The sequence below is a fragment of the Brachyistius frenatus genome, unplaced genomic scaffold (genome assembly GCF_029030835.1).
Source record: "Brachyistius frenatus isolate BFR_SWC_R1_liver_20210118 unplaced genomic scaffold, ASM2903083v1 Contig_137, whole genome shotgun sequence".
Lineage (NCBI taxonomy): Eukaryota > Metazoa > Chordata > Actinopteri > Embiotocidae > Brachyistius > Brachyistius frenatus.
In genome coordinates, this window is record NW_027210736.1 from 471,155 (window position 1) to 484,747 (window position 13,593).

The following is a 13,593-nucleotide window of genomic DNA, read 5'->3' on the forward strand; positions in this document are numbered from 1 at the left end:
CTGGTTAATCGAAGGTGTGTTTGGGCGTAACGTTGTCCACAATAATAATCTTTCTTATTATTAGATTATATAATAGGTCCTGCTATAATTATATTATAATCTTTTTGCATGTTTGCATGCACATGCGTCGTTGCAGCCATGTGCATATTCCTGTATTATTAATGCACCTTTGTAATGACTGTGAAACGCTGCACCACCAACTTAACACCAGCTTTTGTTCATTAAAGTAGCGACGCACCAACAAAACATTTCACTTCTCTGTCTGACATCGTGGTTTTAGTTTTATATGGTTTCTGTGCAGACGTTTATTAATCCCTGAACATTTCTGTGCATTCACACATCAGGTCGGATCGCTGGTCCAGATATTTTTTAAATGATCACGAGTCACGACTTTAGTCGACGGACCCCTGACAGCTTCTCTGAATTCATAACAGCTGATTTCAGAGCAAACAGTTTGTGTCACAGCTTGTTACGGGTGGAACAAGTTCCCGGGCAGCCGGGCCGCCATTGAGGCGTTCATTTATTAAAACAGGCTTTGAGTGAGGTCATTAATTCAACAATTCTCTTCATCTCCTGTCAGCATCTTTTTTTAAATGCAGACTTTTAAACCTGTGATGAGTTTCTACCTGCAGCTTCATGCTTCCTGTCCGTGCTCTTCTGTGCAGGTGTGGCTGGTCGAGTAGCTGCAGGTCGCCGCACCTCCTCCCGTCCCTCGCTGTCCTGTCGGGGAGCGCCGTCGCCGTCTTTCTTTTATCTTTTTTGTTTTTCTTCATTTTTTTTTTTTTTATGCTCGGACACAACCCGCCAACTTGTGAATTCATGATCACATGACCGTGGATATGGACGCAGTCCTGTCCGACTTTGTCCGTTCCACTGGAGCCGAACCGGGATTGGCCAGAGATCTGCTGGAGGGTGAGTTGTTTCTTTCTCTGTCAAACTTTGAAGAGAAAACTTTGTCCAATCAGGTTTACCTTTAATGATCTTTGATCCTCATGCAGCTCAGCTTAAAAGAAAAAAAAAAAAAGAGGAGTGGATGTGTTGGTTGTACAAAGTTGACTGCTGCTGATGTTCCAGGCGGCGGTTCTCTTGCCAGCGCTTCGGGCTTGTTGCTGTTAATTAAACACTTAACAGAAGGAAGGTATAGCGAGAGTCAACAGCGCTCCTGTTGCCTAGCAGCAGCAGCACGAGTTGCAGATAAAGAATATGGGTTAAAAATGCAACGCGATGCAGCAGCGAGCAGAAACGTGCTCCAATCCTGATATATCCCTGAGTGGAGGAATGCGCCGGCGGTCTTTGCATAAGATAAGAGCGACTCCGTTGTGTTGACTCACGGTAAATATTTAAACTCGTGAAAGGACGTGTCGTTTGTGCTCGACACAGATCGAAGGTTGTCACGCCGGACCGGTTTCTGAGGTTGTTTTTGTCCGTGTAGGCAAGAACTGGGATTTCACCGCCGCCCTCAGTGACTTTGAGCAGCTGCGACAGGTGCATGCTGGGAACCTGACGTACTCCTTCGCAGAAGACAAGACGTATCTGCCTGCCGATAAGGAGATGGCCCGGGTAGGACGGCCATTACTCCACCGCCAGGACGAGGTGGTGCAAGGTGAGGAGGGTTAATTTTACGTTGCGGGACAGACGCTCGTTGATATTCGAGTTTATGGGCAAGAAATAAATAGAAGCAGCACTTTTAAAGCACTTTAGTTCGACAGCACCACAAGCTGCAGACATTAAAATGACCGCAGAGTAGAAATAACACTTTATTTTCTGTTGCACCTTTCATACAAAGAAGTGCAGCTCAAAGTGCTTTTACAGCAAGAAAATGACGAGCAGTGTTTTGCATATGAAGGAGCATTTAGAAACGTAGACACAAATAGAGAAAAAGAAATAAAGCAACATGGATGTTAAAGGTGGACTCTTTAAAACCTTTAACTTTATCACCTTTATAAACTAATGCAGTTTACTTTTGGCCTAATAAATAAAAGTGTAATTCCATTTGTAGATTTACACCATTTTTAAATGCTACGCTCATTAATTGGTCCGAGATTATTCAGTAATCTGCTAACTAGTCCCCCCCCCCCACCACCACCACCTTCCCTCCCCCTCCTCCACCCCACCTCACCCGTCACGGTGATTCAGCGGCCACGGAGAAGCGTCTGTCGAGGGGCATCTCTCACGCCAGCTCCACCATCGTGTCTCTGGCCCGCTCTCACGTCTCCAGCACCGGCAGCAGTGAGCCGCTTCTGGACACGCCCCTCTGCACTTTCCAACTACCGGACCTCACCGTGTACCGGGACGACTTCCGTGGCTTCATCGAGAGGGACCTCATCGAGCAGTCGATGATGGTGGCCCTGGAGCATGCTGGTTAGTAAAACTGACACGCCATTCCAGCTTTTACATTCAGGGTTTTTACAGGTTTACAGATGTTCCCTGAACGCCTCACATGCAGACTGTCAATAGATGCTATAATTTACAGATGTTCCCTGAACGCCTCATGCAGGATATCAGTTGACACTACAATTTTGAGATGTTCCCTAAACACCTCACATGCAAACTACCAGTGGACGCTGCAATTTACAGACATTCCCTAAACACCTCACATGCAGAGTATCAGTAGACGCTACAATTTACAGATGTTCCCTAAACACCTCACGTGTTATCAGTCGATGCTACAATTTACAGATGTTCCCTAAACGCCTCACATGTAGAGTATCAGTCGATGCTACAATTTACAGATGTTCCCTAAACGCCTCACATGTAGAGTATCAGTCGACGCTACAATTTACAGATGTTCCCTAAACAAGTATTTTTAGGTTTATATGTCAAACATTTTGCTGATTTGTATGATTCTAAAACAAAATAACCTATTAAATAAAATAAAATGTGAAATAATACAGTCATAAGACATCCTTTGAAATTCTAGGGTTGATACATTTCTAATTATCCATCTGGGTTGTTCTGGATCAACATCTCTCCGTATTTGTAGTTCAAACACTTCATTTTTCCTTCTTGGCCTGCAGGTCGACTGAACTGGTGGACGAAAGTGGTTTCAAACTGTCAGAGTCTGTTGCCGCTGGCAACCAGCGGAGACGGAAACTGCCTGTTACACGCCGCCTCACTCGGTGAGTATCACCGGCCTTTCAAAGCGGGACCCCGAACGCAGCAGCAGGTTCACACTCCATTAGCGTTCATTAAGAGCGCTTTATTGTTCGCTCGAGGACTAATTGGCTTTTACAACGTCGCGGCACCACATTCACTTTTAGCCTTTATGGCCCACTCAGGAGTCCCAGTCCGGAAAATTAATAGTGCCGGAACTAATGTGCAGGCGTCGTTCCAGACCGCGTCGTAGATGACGGGGAGATATTCAGAGGATTTACCTGCTCTCTTCCTAAGATATTCAGATTTAACACCAAAAAAATGTCAAATTTGACAGTTTATTTGAATTTGTGTCTTTTTAAACACCGTAAAAATACAAAGAAGCATATATCCATTTTTTTGCTTGATTTTTTCTTTTCTAACGCAGGTATGTGGGGTTTCCACGACCGAGACCTGATGCTGCGTAAGTCTCTGTATGCGCTGATGGACCACGGGCTGGAGAGGGAGGCACTGAAACGCCGGTGGAGGTGGCAGCAGACGCAGCAGAACAAAGAGGTGCGTTCCAGCTTCTTAGCACTTATTCTGATTGCCGTGTTCGGACGGTGTGATCGACACGCGGGAAAAAATAGAATAAAAATCAGGGCCTTTACATGCTTTCTATACCCAATAAAACATGTGAAACGTACACAGCTTTGTATTTATTACCATCAAACCAGCCGATACTCAGTTTTTGTCCCTTTGTGCAGCCTTAGAAACAAACTGATGACCGCATCCAGACAGTCCTTTTAAGAGTTTTTAAAGTTTTATTATTACCCCAAGGTTTGACTTTATTATCTGTAAGCGCTGGTGTCTCCACCACAGCCTCAGTCTGGAAACCCTCTTCGGATTAAGGTTTAGCCTTTAACTAGCACTTTGAACTACCGCGCCTTTAAAATGCATATTGCTTTATTTTATATTTGAACTCTATTTGTGTTGAATTTTCTGCATTTTATTTATTTTCTATATTTCTAAATGTTCCTTTATATGTGAAACACTGCATGTAATTTTTGCTCAAAAGCACTTAGAGCTGCATTTCTTGTTTAAAAGGTGCTATATAACTAAAGTTTATTTTTATTATCGTCATTATTATTATATAATATATAAATTGTATATTATTAAAACCTTTTAAACAAGAAATGCAGCTCTAATTGCTTTATTACATTATTATTATTAAATTACCTGCAGTGTTTCACATTAAAAAAAAATATAAAGGAACATTGGAAAATTTGGAAAATGAATGAGATGCATAAGAACAGATAAAATGCATAAAATCAAACTTATTATTATTATTATTATTATTCTTTAGCCACGCTGAAGGGCAGACCAAGTCCAATGCCGCTGAAGTATTTCCAGCAGCGGTCGTCGGGTTCAGACCGTTGGATGGTGGTCAAGGCTGATTCCTTAAAGGCTGCTCTAATAGTTTCAAAATAACCCCGAGGCTCACGTCCATTAGGACGCAACGACTGGAAACCATCTCCGGTGGAGCATGACCAGACCTAGATACTCACACTGTGAATAATAGCAGCTTCCAGACCGAGTTTTATGCTCTGTACTTTACTACAAAAGGCAAAAACAAACATCTTTAGCCCCTTTTTTTTTCTTTTTTTTTACAGTGTCAGCATTAAAACACAGAGTACGGTGCAGCCAGCATGCAAGCATGCATCACACGAATGGCTCAGACATGAACCGCTGGTGGTGCTGGATTCTGAGAAATACATATTAACAGCCTCCCTTCCTTCTGACCATATATGGAACAGGATGTTGATGAGAGTTTTGTTTTGCTACTGCATGAACAACACGGGGTTTTGTAAAGGCTGGAGTATGTAACCTTGTGGAGAGACGCCATAACGTCAGTGCATGCTTTTGTGACATTTGACACTCCCTGTCTAAATGGCAAGTGTGTGTGTGTGTGTGTGTGTGTGTGTGTGTGTGTGTGTGTGTGTGTGTGTGTGTGTGTGTGTGTGTGTGTGTGTGTGTGTGTGTGTGTGTGTGTGTGTGTGTGTGTGTGTGTGTGTGTGTGTGTGTGTCCTTCCTCTCTCCTCAGTCCGGGCTGGTGTACACAGAGGAGGAGTGGCAGAAAGAGTGGAATGAACTGTTGAAGCTGGCCTCCAGCGAGCCCAGAATCCACTACAGCACCAACGGCACCAACGGGTAAGGGCCGGGCCCGGACAATGCTGCGACTGTCGACCCGCCGCGCTGAGTCACCGCCACGTTGTTGTTGTTTTTTTTTAATTTCATGAACAAACAAGCTCGCTGACGGTCAGAAGTGAGGCTGTTCACTCAGTCTGCTCATTCACTGCGACGATCGACTGAATGTGAAGCCATAAAAACATACAATTTAAAATCTTTTAAACACAGATTCCTCTTAATAATAACTTTTTACAATCCACATTTTTTTTTAATTTTTTTTTTATTAATCATAAGGAATCCTGTAACAAAACTTTCTGCTGATTTTTATATGAAGATAAATAAATAGATGAACCTATTACTGCTCTGTAAATGTCTGTGTGTCTGGTGAGACGTTCCCGCGTACTGAGCGTGCTCTATGGGCAGCAGAGGCCGGCTAACTTCCTGTTTAGCCCCACGCTACCTTAAGAGGGGATAAAATAGTTCAATTGGGCGGTTTTCTCGAGACTTTAAAAATTTTGAAAAGTGAGTCATTTTGCAGTCGTTGGCGAAACTCACATTTTCAAATATTCGAATAGTTGAATACGTTTTAAAATTCTGAAATTCAAATAGTATGTTTTTTTTTAGATGGCCATCCCTACCAGCCAATCACAGGCGGAGGAGGGCGGGTCTTCACGAGGAAGGGAAAAAACTAAACTAGTTATTTCTATGATGTAAACGCGTGCGGACAGTGTTGTTGTAGTTTCTCTCCCCGCCAGAAGTGGGCGACACCGCGCATTTCTTTTTTATTTTCTTCTTCTTTTTTTAACGTTGCTGCTCCTCTTGTTGTCGTCCTCAGGGCCGAGTCCTCAGACGAACCCGTTTACGAGAGTCTAGAGGAGTTCCACGTCTTCGTCCTGGCTCACGTCCTCAGGAGGCCCATCGTGGTGGTGGCCGACACCATGCTGAGGGACTCAGGAGGAGAGGGTAAACACCCCCCCGCCCACATATACACACACACACACACACACACACACACACACACACACACACACACACACACACACACACACACACACCCAGGGGCCGCGCCTGTGCTGTTTCATCGTATTTTCCATAATTTCATCATCCCTCTGATAGACGACAGTTTTATTACAACACGCAGGATTGAAAGCATGAAAATATGAGGAATGATTTGGAAAAGTTTAAAAAAAAAAGGTTGTGATGTAAGTTTATTGATGACTTCGTCTGTGTTGGCGCTCACGAAGTAAACGCCACCCATCTGGTGTCTGAAGGAGGTTAAAACAAACGGGGGGCAATGACTGCCAAGTACTGGGTGACCCATTTTTTTTGTTTGTTTTTGTTGTTGCATGAAACAAATGTGCAGCGATATAAATCCTCCTCTCTCCCCTCCCCTCCTCCCCCCACCCCCACAGCCTTTGCTCCCATCCCGTTCGGAGGCATCTACCTACCGCTGGAAGTGCCAGCTGCCAAGTGCCATCGCTCTCCTCTGGTCCTGGCGTACGACCAGGCGCACTTCTCCGCCCTGGTCTCCATGGAGCAGAAGGACAATGCCAAAGAGCAAGGTGATGCTCCGCCGCCTCTCGTCGTCATGGAAACATTGATTTTTTTTTTGTTTTGGGGGTGATGTGAAGTCTCTTAAAGCAAATAAACCAGAGTTCATCAATCATGTGCTGGAAATAAGTTTTATGATGAGCACTGGGAGCTACTTTTCCCCTTCACAGCCTTTTTAAAAAAAAATTATTTAGGATCCTGCCGAACTTTTATACCTTTATGACACCGACCAAATTGCTTCCTAACTATCTATTGAAAAAGATAGTTTAAACTCAAATAATATCTTCATAAAAGTTATAGTTACACATTTTAAGATAAAGATATATTATACATATATTCCTCATCTCAGTCTAAATACTTGTGCTCACACTACAGTTTGTCCACAAGTCTAAAAGAAATATCAGATTAAAATACCCAGAAACACTTTTCAGAGCTTTAAATGTAAAAAATAAAGTGACAGAAGTCTCTCTGTTTTATTCGGACATGTTTGTCTTATTTGTTTGTTTCTACTGTCTTTCCGTGTCGGCCAGCAGTCGTGATCCCTCTCACCGACTCGGAGCACAAAATGCTGCCTCTGCACTTCGCCGTGGACCCCGGGAAGGACTGGGAGTGGGGGAAGGACGACACGGACAACGTCATGCTGGCGAGGTACAAAAAAACAACAACAACACCAGTGAAACATTCAGGTGCTTTTATTTTTTTGTTTTTTACCAACCGATTTCCAGCTTGCGTGGAGCAGACAGATGTCCTCCGCTGCACCGAAGTGTCGACACGCAGGGATTTACCTCTGACTTCAGATTAGTGACACTCACTGCCAGCCACAATGAGATTAGCTCTAAATACCTTCCATGAATGAAGCTGCAGCTCCCAAAATAGCGGCGCGGTAAAAATAACCTTCCCGCCCTTCTTGTTTTACGTCACCGGATGACACGGGATGTCTCCTTTGGATGAATCGCAGCCGACGTCACCGTCAATGTTATTTCTGAAAAGGTCGGCGAGTTAAAAGGACACAAGGATGCGTGACGGGAAGATGCTATTTATTCTCCCGAGTCATCGTTATCTGACTTCTTTTATAACAGTAATGTTCAATATGCTGCCGCCTTCGTTTTACCTCCGTTATCAGTGGAGTCCAGCTGATCCCACCGTCACATACTCAAACAACAACTACAGTAATGAGGTTTCCTTTGGCAGGGAGTCTCTCCTCACGCTGACCTTTGACCTTCTCTCTCTCTCTCTCCTCCCTCCCTCAGTGTGGCTCTCTCGTTGGAGGCGAAGCTCCAGATGCTGCACAGCTACATGACGGTGGCCTGGCTGCCGCTGCCCTGTGAGGTAAAGAGTTTTCTTTTTTGCAACGACAGGAAAGACGGTGCGACAAAGCAGCTCCTGTGTGCCGGCAGGTTTTTATGGTGAACGGTGGCGCTACGGCAGCCCGCGGTGGTCAGATACAGTTTTAGTGGAACCGTTGTGTTCTCGAATGCTGCAGGATGCCAACTCGCCGTTGACGGTCATTAGTGCCGGAAGCGTTGTCGACTCCGAACGCAGCATCCTGTGTTTTACTGCTTCTTGAAGGTGTTTGTAGAAATGATGCTGAGTCATTTTTGTTTTTCTGCATCGGCGGGCAAAAAAACCAAATCAGACTTTCAGCACATTAAAACTACAACTGAAGTTCATTTTAGCTGTTTATTTTGTATATTTAGGGGTCCAAGCACCAATTGGATTATTATTATTATTATTATTATTATTATTATTATTATGTCCAAAGAAACAGTTGGGGAGCAAAGATGCAAGATACTACGTCCCGCCCACCGATAGCTGTAACCTGACTGCACCACAGGCCTGTCAATCAAACAGACACGCCCCCAAAAACAGGTCTTCTTGAATCTTCTTTTCTAATGAATGAGGGATTATTTTCAGATGGACCTCCAGAAAACTAAGAAGAAGGAGTGACTTTAGCTAACAACACCGAGATAACTGATGGACACATTTTATTCACTTTGGATTTGATGAGAGAAGTTGAATGGGAGTCTATGGAGCCGGAGGCTTTTTGGAGCCGACCTCTAGTGGCACTCACTGGTATTGCAGCTGAATAAACGTCCACTTTTCTATACACTCAAATGCTGTAGATCCACATGTTTCTTTCATACAACTGTATTTCCTGTTATAAGCCCCGCCCATGTCCGTCTTCAATTTTTTTGCAAAATCCACTTTTTCAAACTATTTCCAGGTTTTTTTTCATTCAGTGACAAAAAGAGTCAAAGAACTCTCATGATGCCGCTGGTCCATAGTTTAGTTTTTCTTTTTAGTAATATTTTGGTCTGATGTGAAGTTGTTAGTGTTTTCTTTACCAGCTTGTTGTTTGTGCTTTGTTTCCTTACAGCAGGCCCCGCTGGCCCAGCCGGAGTCTCCCACAGCGTCGGCAGGAGAGGACGCCCGAACGCCTCCTGACTCGGGGGAGTCGGACAAGGAGTCGGTCAGCAGCAGCTCCAACGGCAACGGAGACACCACCACGGGATCGACGGTCAACGGGAACGGGTCTTTGGCCAAGAACAGCTGCTCTTCGTCGTCCAGCTCGTCCAGCAGCGGGTCGGCGGGGAAGGACAAAACCAAGAAGGAGAAGGACAAAGAGAAAGACAAGAAGAGGGCGGACTCGGTGGCCAACAAGCTCGGCAGCTTCGGCAAGAGCCTGGGCAGCAAGCTGAAGAAGAACGTAGGCGGGTTGATGACGGGGAAGAACGCCGGAGTCGGAGGCGCCAAGCAGGAGGGCGGGGAGAAGAAGAAGGGCTCGTTTAGGGGGAGGAAGGGCAGCAAGGACAGCTCGCCTTCGGCCCACGCCTCGGAGGACTCCGGGAAGGGCTCGCCCTCCTCAGGCAGCGAGCGCCTCAACGGCACCGGGAGCAGCATGAGCAGCAGCGGCGGCAGCAGCACCGAGAGCGAGACCTACAAGTACAGCGCCGACGTCAAGGTGAGCCTCGGCATCCTGCGCGCCGCCATGCAGGGCGAGAGGAAGTTCATCTTCGCCAGCCTCCTCACCACCAGCAACCGCCAGCCCTTCCAGGAGGAGATGATCCAGCGCTACCTCGCCGACGCCGAGGAGCGCTTCCGGGCCGAGCAGGACCAACAGCGGCGCGACGCCGAGAGGAAAGGCGTCACCAACGGCGTCCAGCCGGCCAAGAAGGAGGCGGCCGGCGGCGCCGAGCTGAGCTACCGGCCGTACGAAGCCAAAGAGGAGCCGACGGAGAACTCGCCTCCGTCCTTCAACCAGCTGAAGCCGTCTCCTCTGAGTCCCTCCATGTACTCCGGCGTGGTGCCCATCCCCCGGCCCTCCTTCATCGACCATCCTCCCGCCGCGCCGTCCCCGACTCAGCATCTCCACATGCACGGCTACATGGACACCCGGCGCCAGCTGGCCGGCGGCTCCCCGGCGACCTCGTACCCCGGCCTGCCGTCGTACGCGACCCTCCCCCGGCACTGTCCGGCGGCGCAGGGCTCCCCCCACCCCCAGTACAATAACTCCCAGGGCCCCTACTCCCTAAGCCCCTCCCGCCTCACGCCCTCGTACCCGCCCGAGTTCGACCCGCCGGACTACCCCGGGGCCGAGCCCGCCGGCGGGACCTACGCCAACGACTTCCGGGACACGAGCTCCAACCTGGACTCTCGGAGCGGGCAGCCCCCGGTCAGACACTACTCGCTGGGCAGCGCCGGCGGCCTGGCCGGCCTGCAGTCCAGCCGCTGTCGGACGCCCAGCTGCACCTACTACGGACACCCCGAGACGGGCCACTACTGCTCCTACTGTTACCGGGAGGAGCTGAAGAAGAGGGAGACGGAACCGGCCATCCACCGGTTCTGAACAGGACCCGGCTGTGGCTTGAATCTGATGAGTGGCCTTTTTCAGTTACAAAAAAAACCAACAAAAAACGTACCGGAGCAGATCAGCCTCTGAGTGGACTGTTTTTGTTTTTTTTAGCCGTGTCATTTCCTGTTGACAGTGACGAGAGTAAACAGGCTGCTGGGGGGGGGGGGGGGTCACACGTCAGACCGTAGAATAACCTAACTGCACTTCTGTTACATTTTTGCTGTGGCTCTTATGCAGGCGTTGGTGAGTGTGTGTGTGTGTGTGTGTGTGTGTGTGTGTGTGTGTGTGTGTGTGTGTGTGTGTGTGTGTGTGTGTGTGTGTGTGTGTGTGTGTGTGTGTGTGTGTGTGTGTGTGTGTGTGTGTGTGTGTGTGTGTGTGTGTGTGTGTGTGTGTGTGTGTGTGTGTGTGTGTGTGTGTGTGTGTGTGTGTGTGTGTGTGTGTGTGTGTGTGTGTGTGTGTGTGTGTGTGTATGAGTGTGAACTACAGGCTCTCCTGCTCGCTACTGTCTCCTCCTGGTGGAGAGAATGTAATATGGCGGGCACCATAACGTGACACTCATGGACAGACACATGCAGCATAACCAAGTCAGACTTTCACACTACGACACACACACACACACACACACACACACACACACACACACACACACACACACACACACACACACACACACACACACACACACACACACACCCAGCGATGCAAGCACAAACAGACGTTCGTGGTCAGCGATACTGTTTCCGATTGGTTCTTTACGGGACGTCTGAGCGTCACATCTCGTCCGTGTTATACACATATTTACACCACCGTTACTGGCTGCTTGCGTCCTACGTACCTCGGGAAACGGCACAATTAATCCTCGTCGAATCGCTTTTTTGTTTTTGTTAATCGTCAGTCACCATTTTGCAAACTGAAAGTGCGGTGCAACGGTAACGACGAAGCGCTCTGTGGGCTGCTGTGGTGCTAACGTTACAGAATGCAAAACACGCGTCCGCGTCCACAGCTGCTCAGCACCGTTCAAAAAACAAACAAACAAAAACACAAACACAAATGAACATATTCTGTCCAGTTCTTCGATATCTGCAAATATGGAGCGGCTGACGTTACTGACCAGGTGTGTTGTTTTGTTTTTTAGAACAACAACAACAACAACAACGACGACAAAGCTGTTCCCGGAGCCTCATTCATAACGTTTCTCTTTCTTCGTTTTGGTCTTCCTGTTTCCGTAGCAACGGTTGTTGTTAGTTACACACTACGATAGTCCAGCGCCGTGTTCCAGATGTCGTACTCGTCGACTAACACTCAAACATGCACAAGTACCAGGATGATGCACTCAAATAATAGAAGTGTGAAACGCCGGACGCTTTCCACCCGCTGAACGGTCGCCATCTTGGCTACGTAGAGGAAGGGGGCGGGGCCACGCCTTTCAAATTAAAGCGTCTGAGGAAGCTGCGGCACGAAAGTGTTTATTTTTTTCACTGCTGCTGCTGGACAGAAGAATCAGTGTTCGTTTATTGAGACAGAAAACACGTTGACTTGTGGGTAAAATAATTAAAGCTGCAGATATTTTGGAGGGTGATGCGTTCAAATGCTGCAGGTTATTTCCGGTCAGTGAAGAACAGCAGTGTGTGATTTGAAACAACACTACTTCCTGCACTACACAAATAAAGAGTCCTCGCATGTAAGAGGAGTATTTATTAGTGTACTAATTGAAGTGTCTGTTTTGGAAAACAATATTAGACGATAACTCAATTTTGCGTATTTTCCATTTGTACACTTGCTTGTGTCGTACTTGAATTTCAACAGCGTAGTTTAGAAATAACCGTAACATTTGAACGCATCACCTGCCAACATATTCTCCAGCTTTAATTTAGTTATTTATGTGGACGTGTTTTTTCGTGCCCTTTATTCCGTTCAGTGTGTTAAACAGAACAAAAACACTTTGCTTTCTGGGTAAAATAATTCAAAGCTGCAGATATTTTTGGGGCGGGCGATGCGTTCAGGTGCTGCGGGTCATTTCCGGCCGGCGCAGAACACTAACAAGTACTAACTACGTGAGTGAGAGTCCTGACGTGTATTTGTCGGCGTACTGAAGTAGGTCATCTGGACTCGGTGGATCGTGAGCGTCGATGGATTCGTCACCAAACCGAGCGGCTCGAAAGTGACGGTTTGCAAATTCTGCTGAAATGTTTATAAACGAGTGTGAAAGTCAACAGTTTTTTTTTTTGTTGTTTTTTTTGTTTGTTTGTTTTTTTTGTTTGTTTTTTTAAATGACGAACCCTTTCGTCGTCTTTCTGGAAAATGTAAAAAAAAAAAAATGCACGTTTCACACACTCGGAGCTGAATCCTCGTTGTCCTGGTTACCGGGGACGTCTCAGTACTTTACTGGTTTTGGGTCCTTCACTGCAAATCCAGACATTTCTACTGAAGGCGGGTTTTTTTTATTTTTTATTATTATTTAATTTAATTTTTTTTTTCTTCATTTCTGGTATTCGTTCCGCCAAAAAAAAAAAAAAAATCCAGTCGCTTTTTGCACAAATTCAAGCACTTTCCTGAAGTCGGTGGATGCAGGACGTTTTACTGTTTTTGAAGCACGTCCCTCGATCGTCTCTGCAGACACTGCCACCTCTGTTTCTGGAGAAAATCGGTGGGGGGAGGAGGGAGGAGGGAGGAGGGCGCAAGCCAGACGGTTCCTCTCGATTTAAAAAGCATTCAGTTACTGTAGAACTGCAGCATTTTTTTGGTGCCAGTGTTTCATACAGTCTGTATCTCAGTGTCCTAGTTGCCTTTTTCAGCATTTGTCCTCGTACGATGTGAACGACCGACATCGAGTATGCACTGCTTGCTTTACTGCCCCGCAGGAGATCCCCGAAATAATAACCAATAATTGTTTATTTCTTTTGAAGTCATGGTAAAGCTTTTGAGAT

The 13,593-nt window shown here is 46.6% G+C and overlaps 1 protein-coding gene across 4 annotated transcripts in view; it reads left to right on the top strand.

The window, feature by feature from the left end:
• Positions 1–13,593, top strand: part of otud7b (OTU deubiquitinase 7B) — a 167,327-nt gene that overhangs the window by 15,567 nt on the left and 138,167 nt on the right. For all 4 annotated transcript variants that reach the window (XM_069715056.1, XM_069715059.1, XM_069715058.1 and 1 more), the window contains exons 2-12: positions 666–912; positions 1,433–1,603; positions 2,137–2,361; positions 3,018–3,119; positions 3,521–3,648; positions 5,177–5,283; positions 6,098–6,225; positions 6,675–6,824; positions 7,347–7,461; positions 8,064–8,142; positions 9,191–10,915. In XM_069715056.1, coding sequence (XP_069571157.1) covers positions 828–912; positions 1,433–1,603; positions 2,137–2,361; positions 3,018–3,119; positions 3,521–3,648; positions 5,177–5,283; positions 6,098–6,225; positions 6,675–6,824; positions 7,347–7,461; positions 8,064–8,142; positions 9,191–10,660 — 2,760 coding nt within the window. In that variant the 5' untranslated portion in view covers positions 666–827 and the 3' untranslated portion in view covers positions 10,661–10,915. The remainder of the gene's footprint in view (positions 1–665; positions 913–1,432; positions 1,604–2,136; positions 2,362–3,017; positions 3,120–3,520; positions 3,649–5,176; positions 5,284–6,097; positions 6,226–6,674; positions 6,825–7,346; positions 7,462–8,063; positions 8,143–9,190; positions 10,916–13,593) is intronic.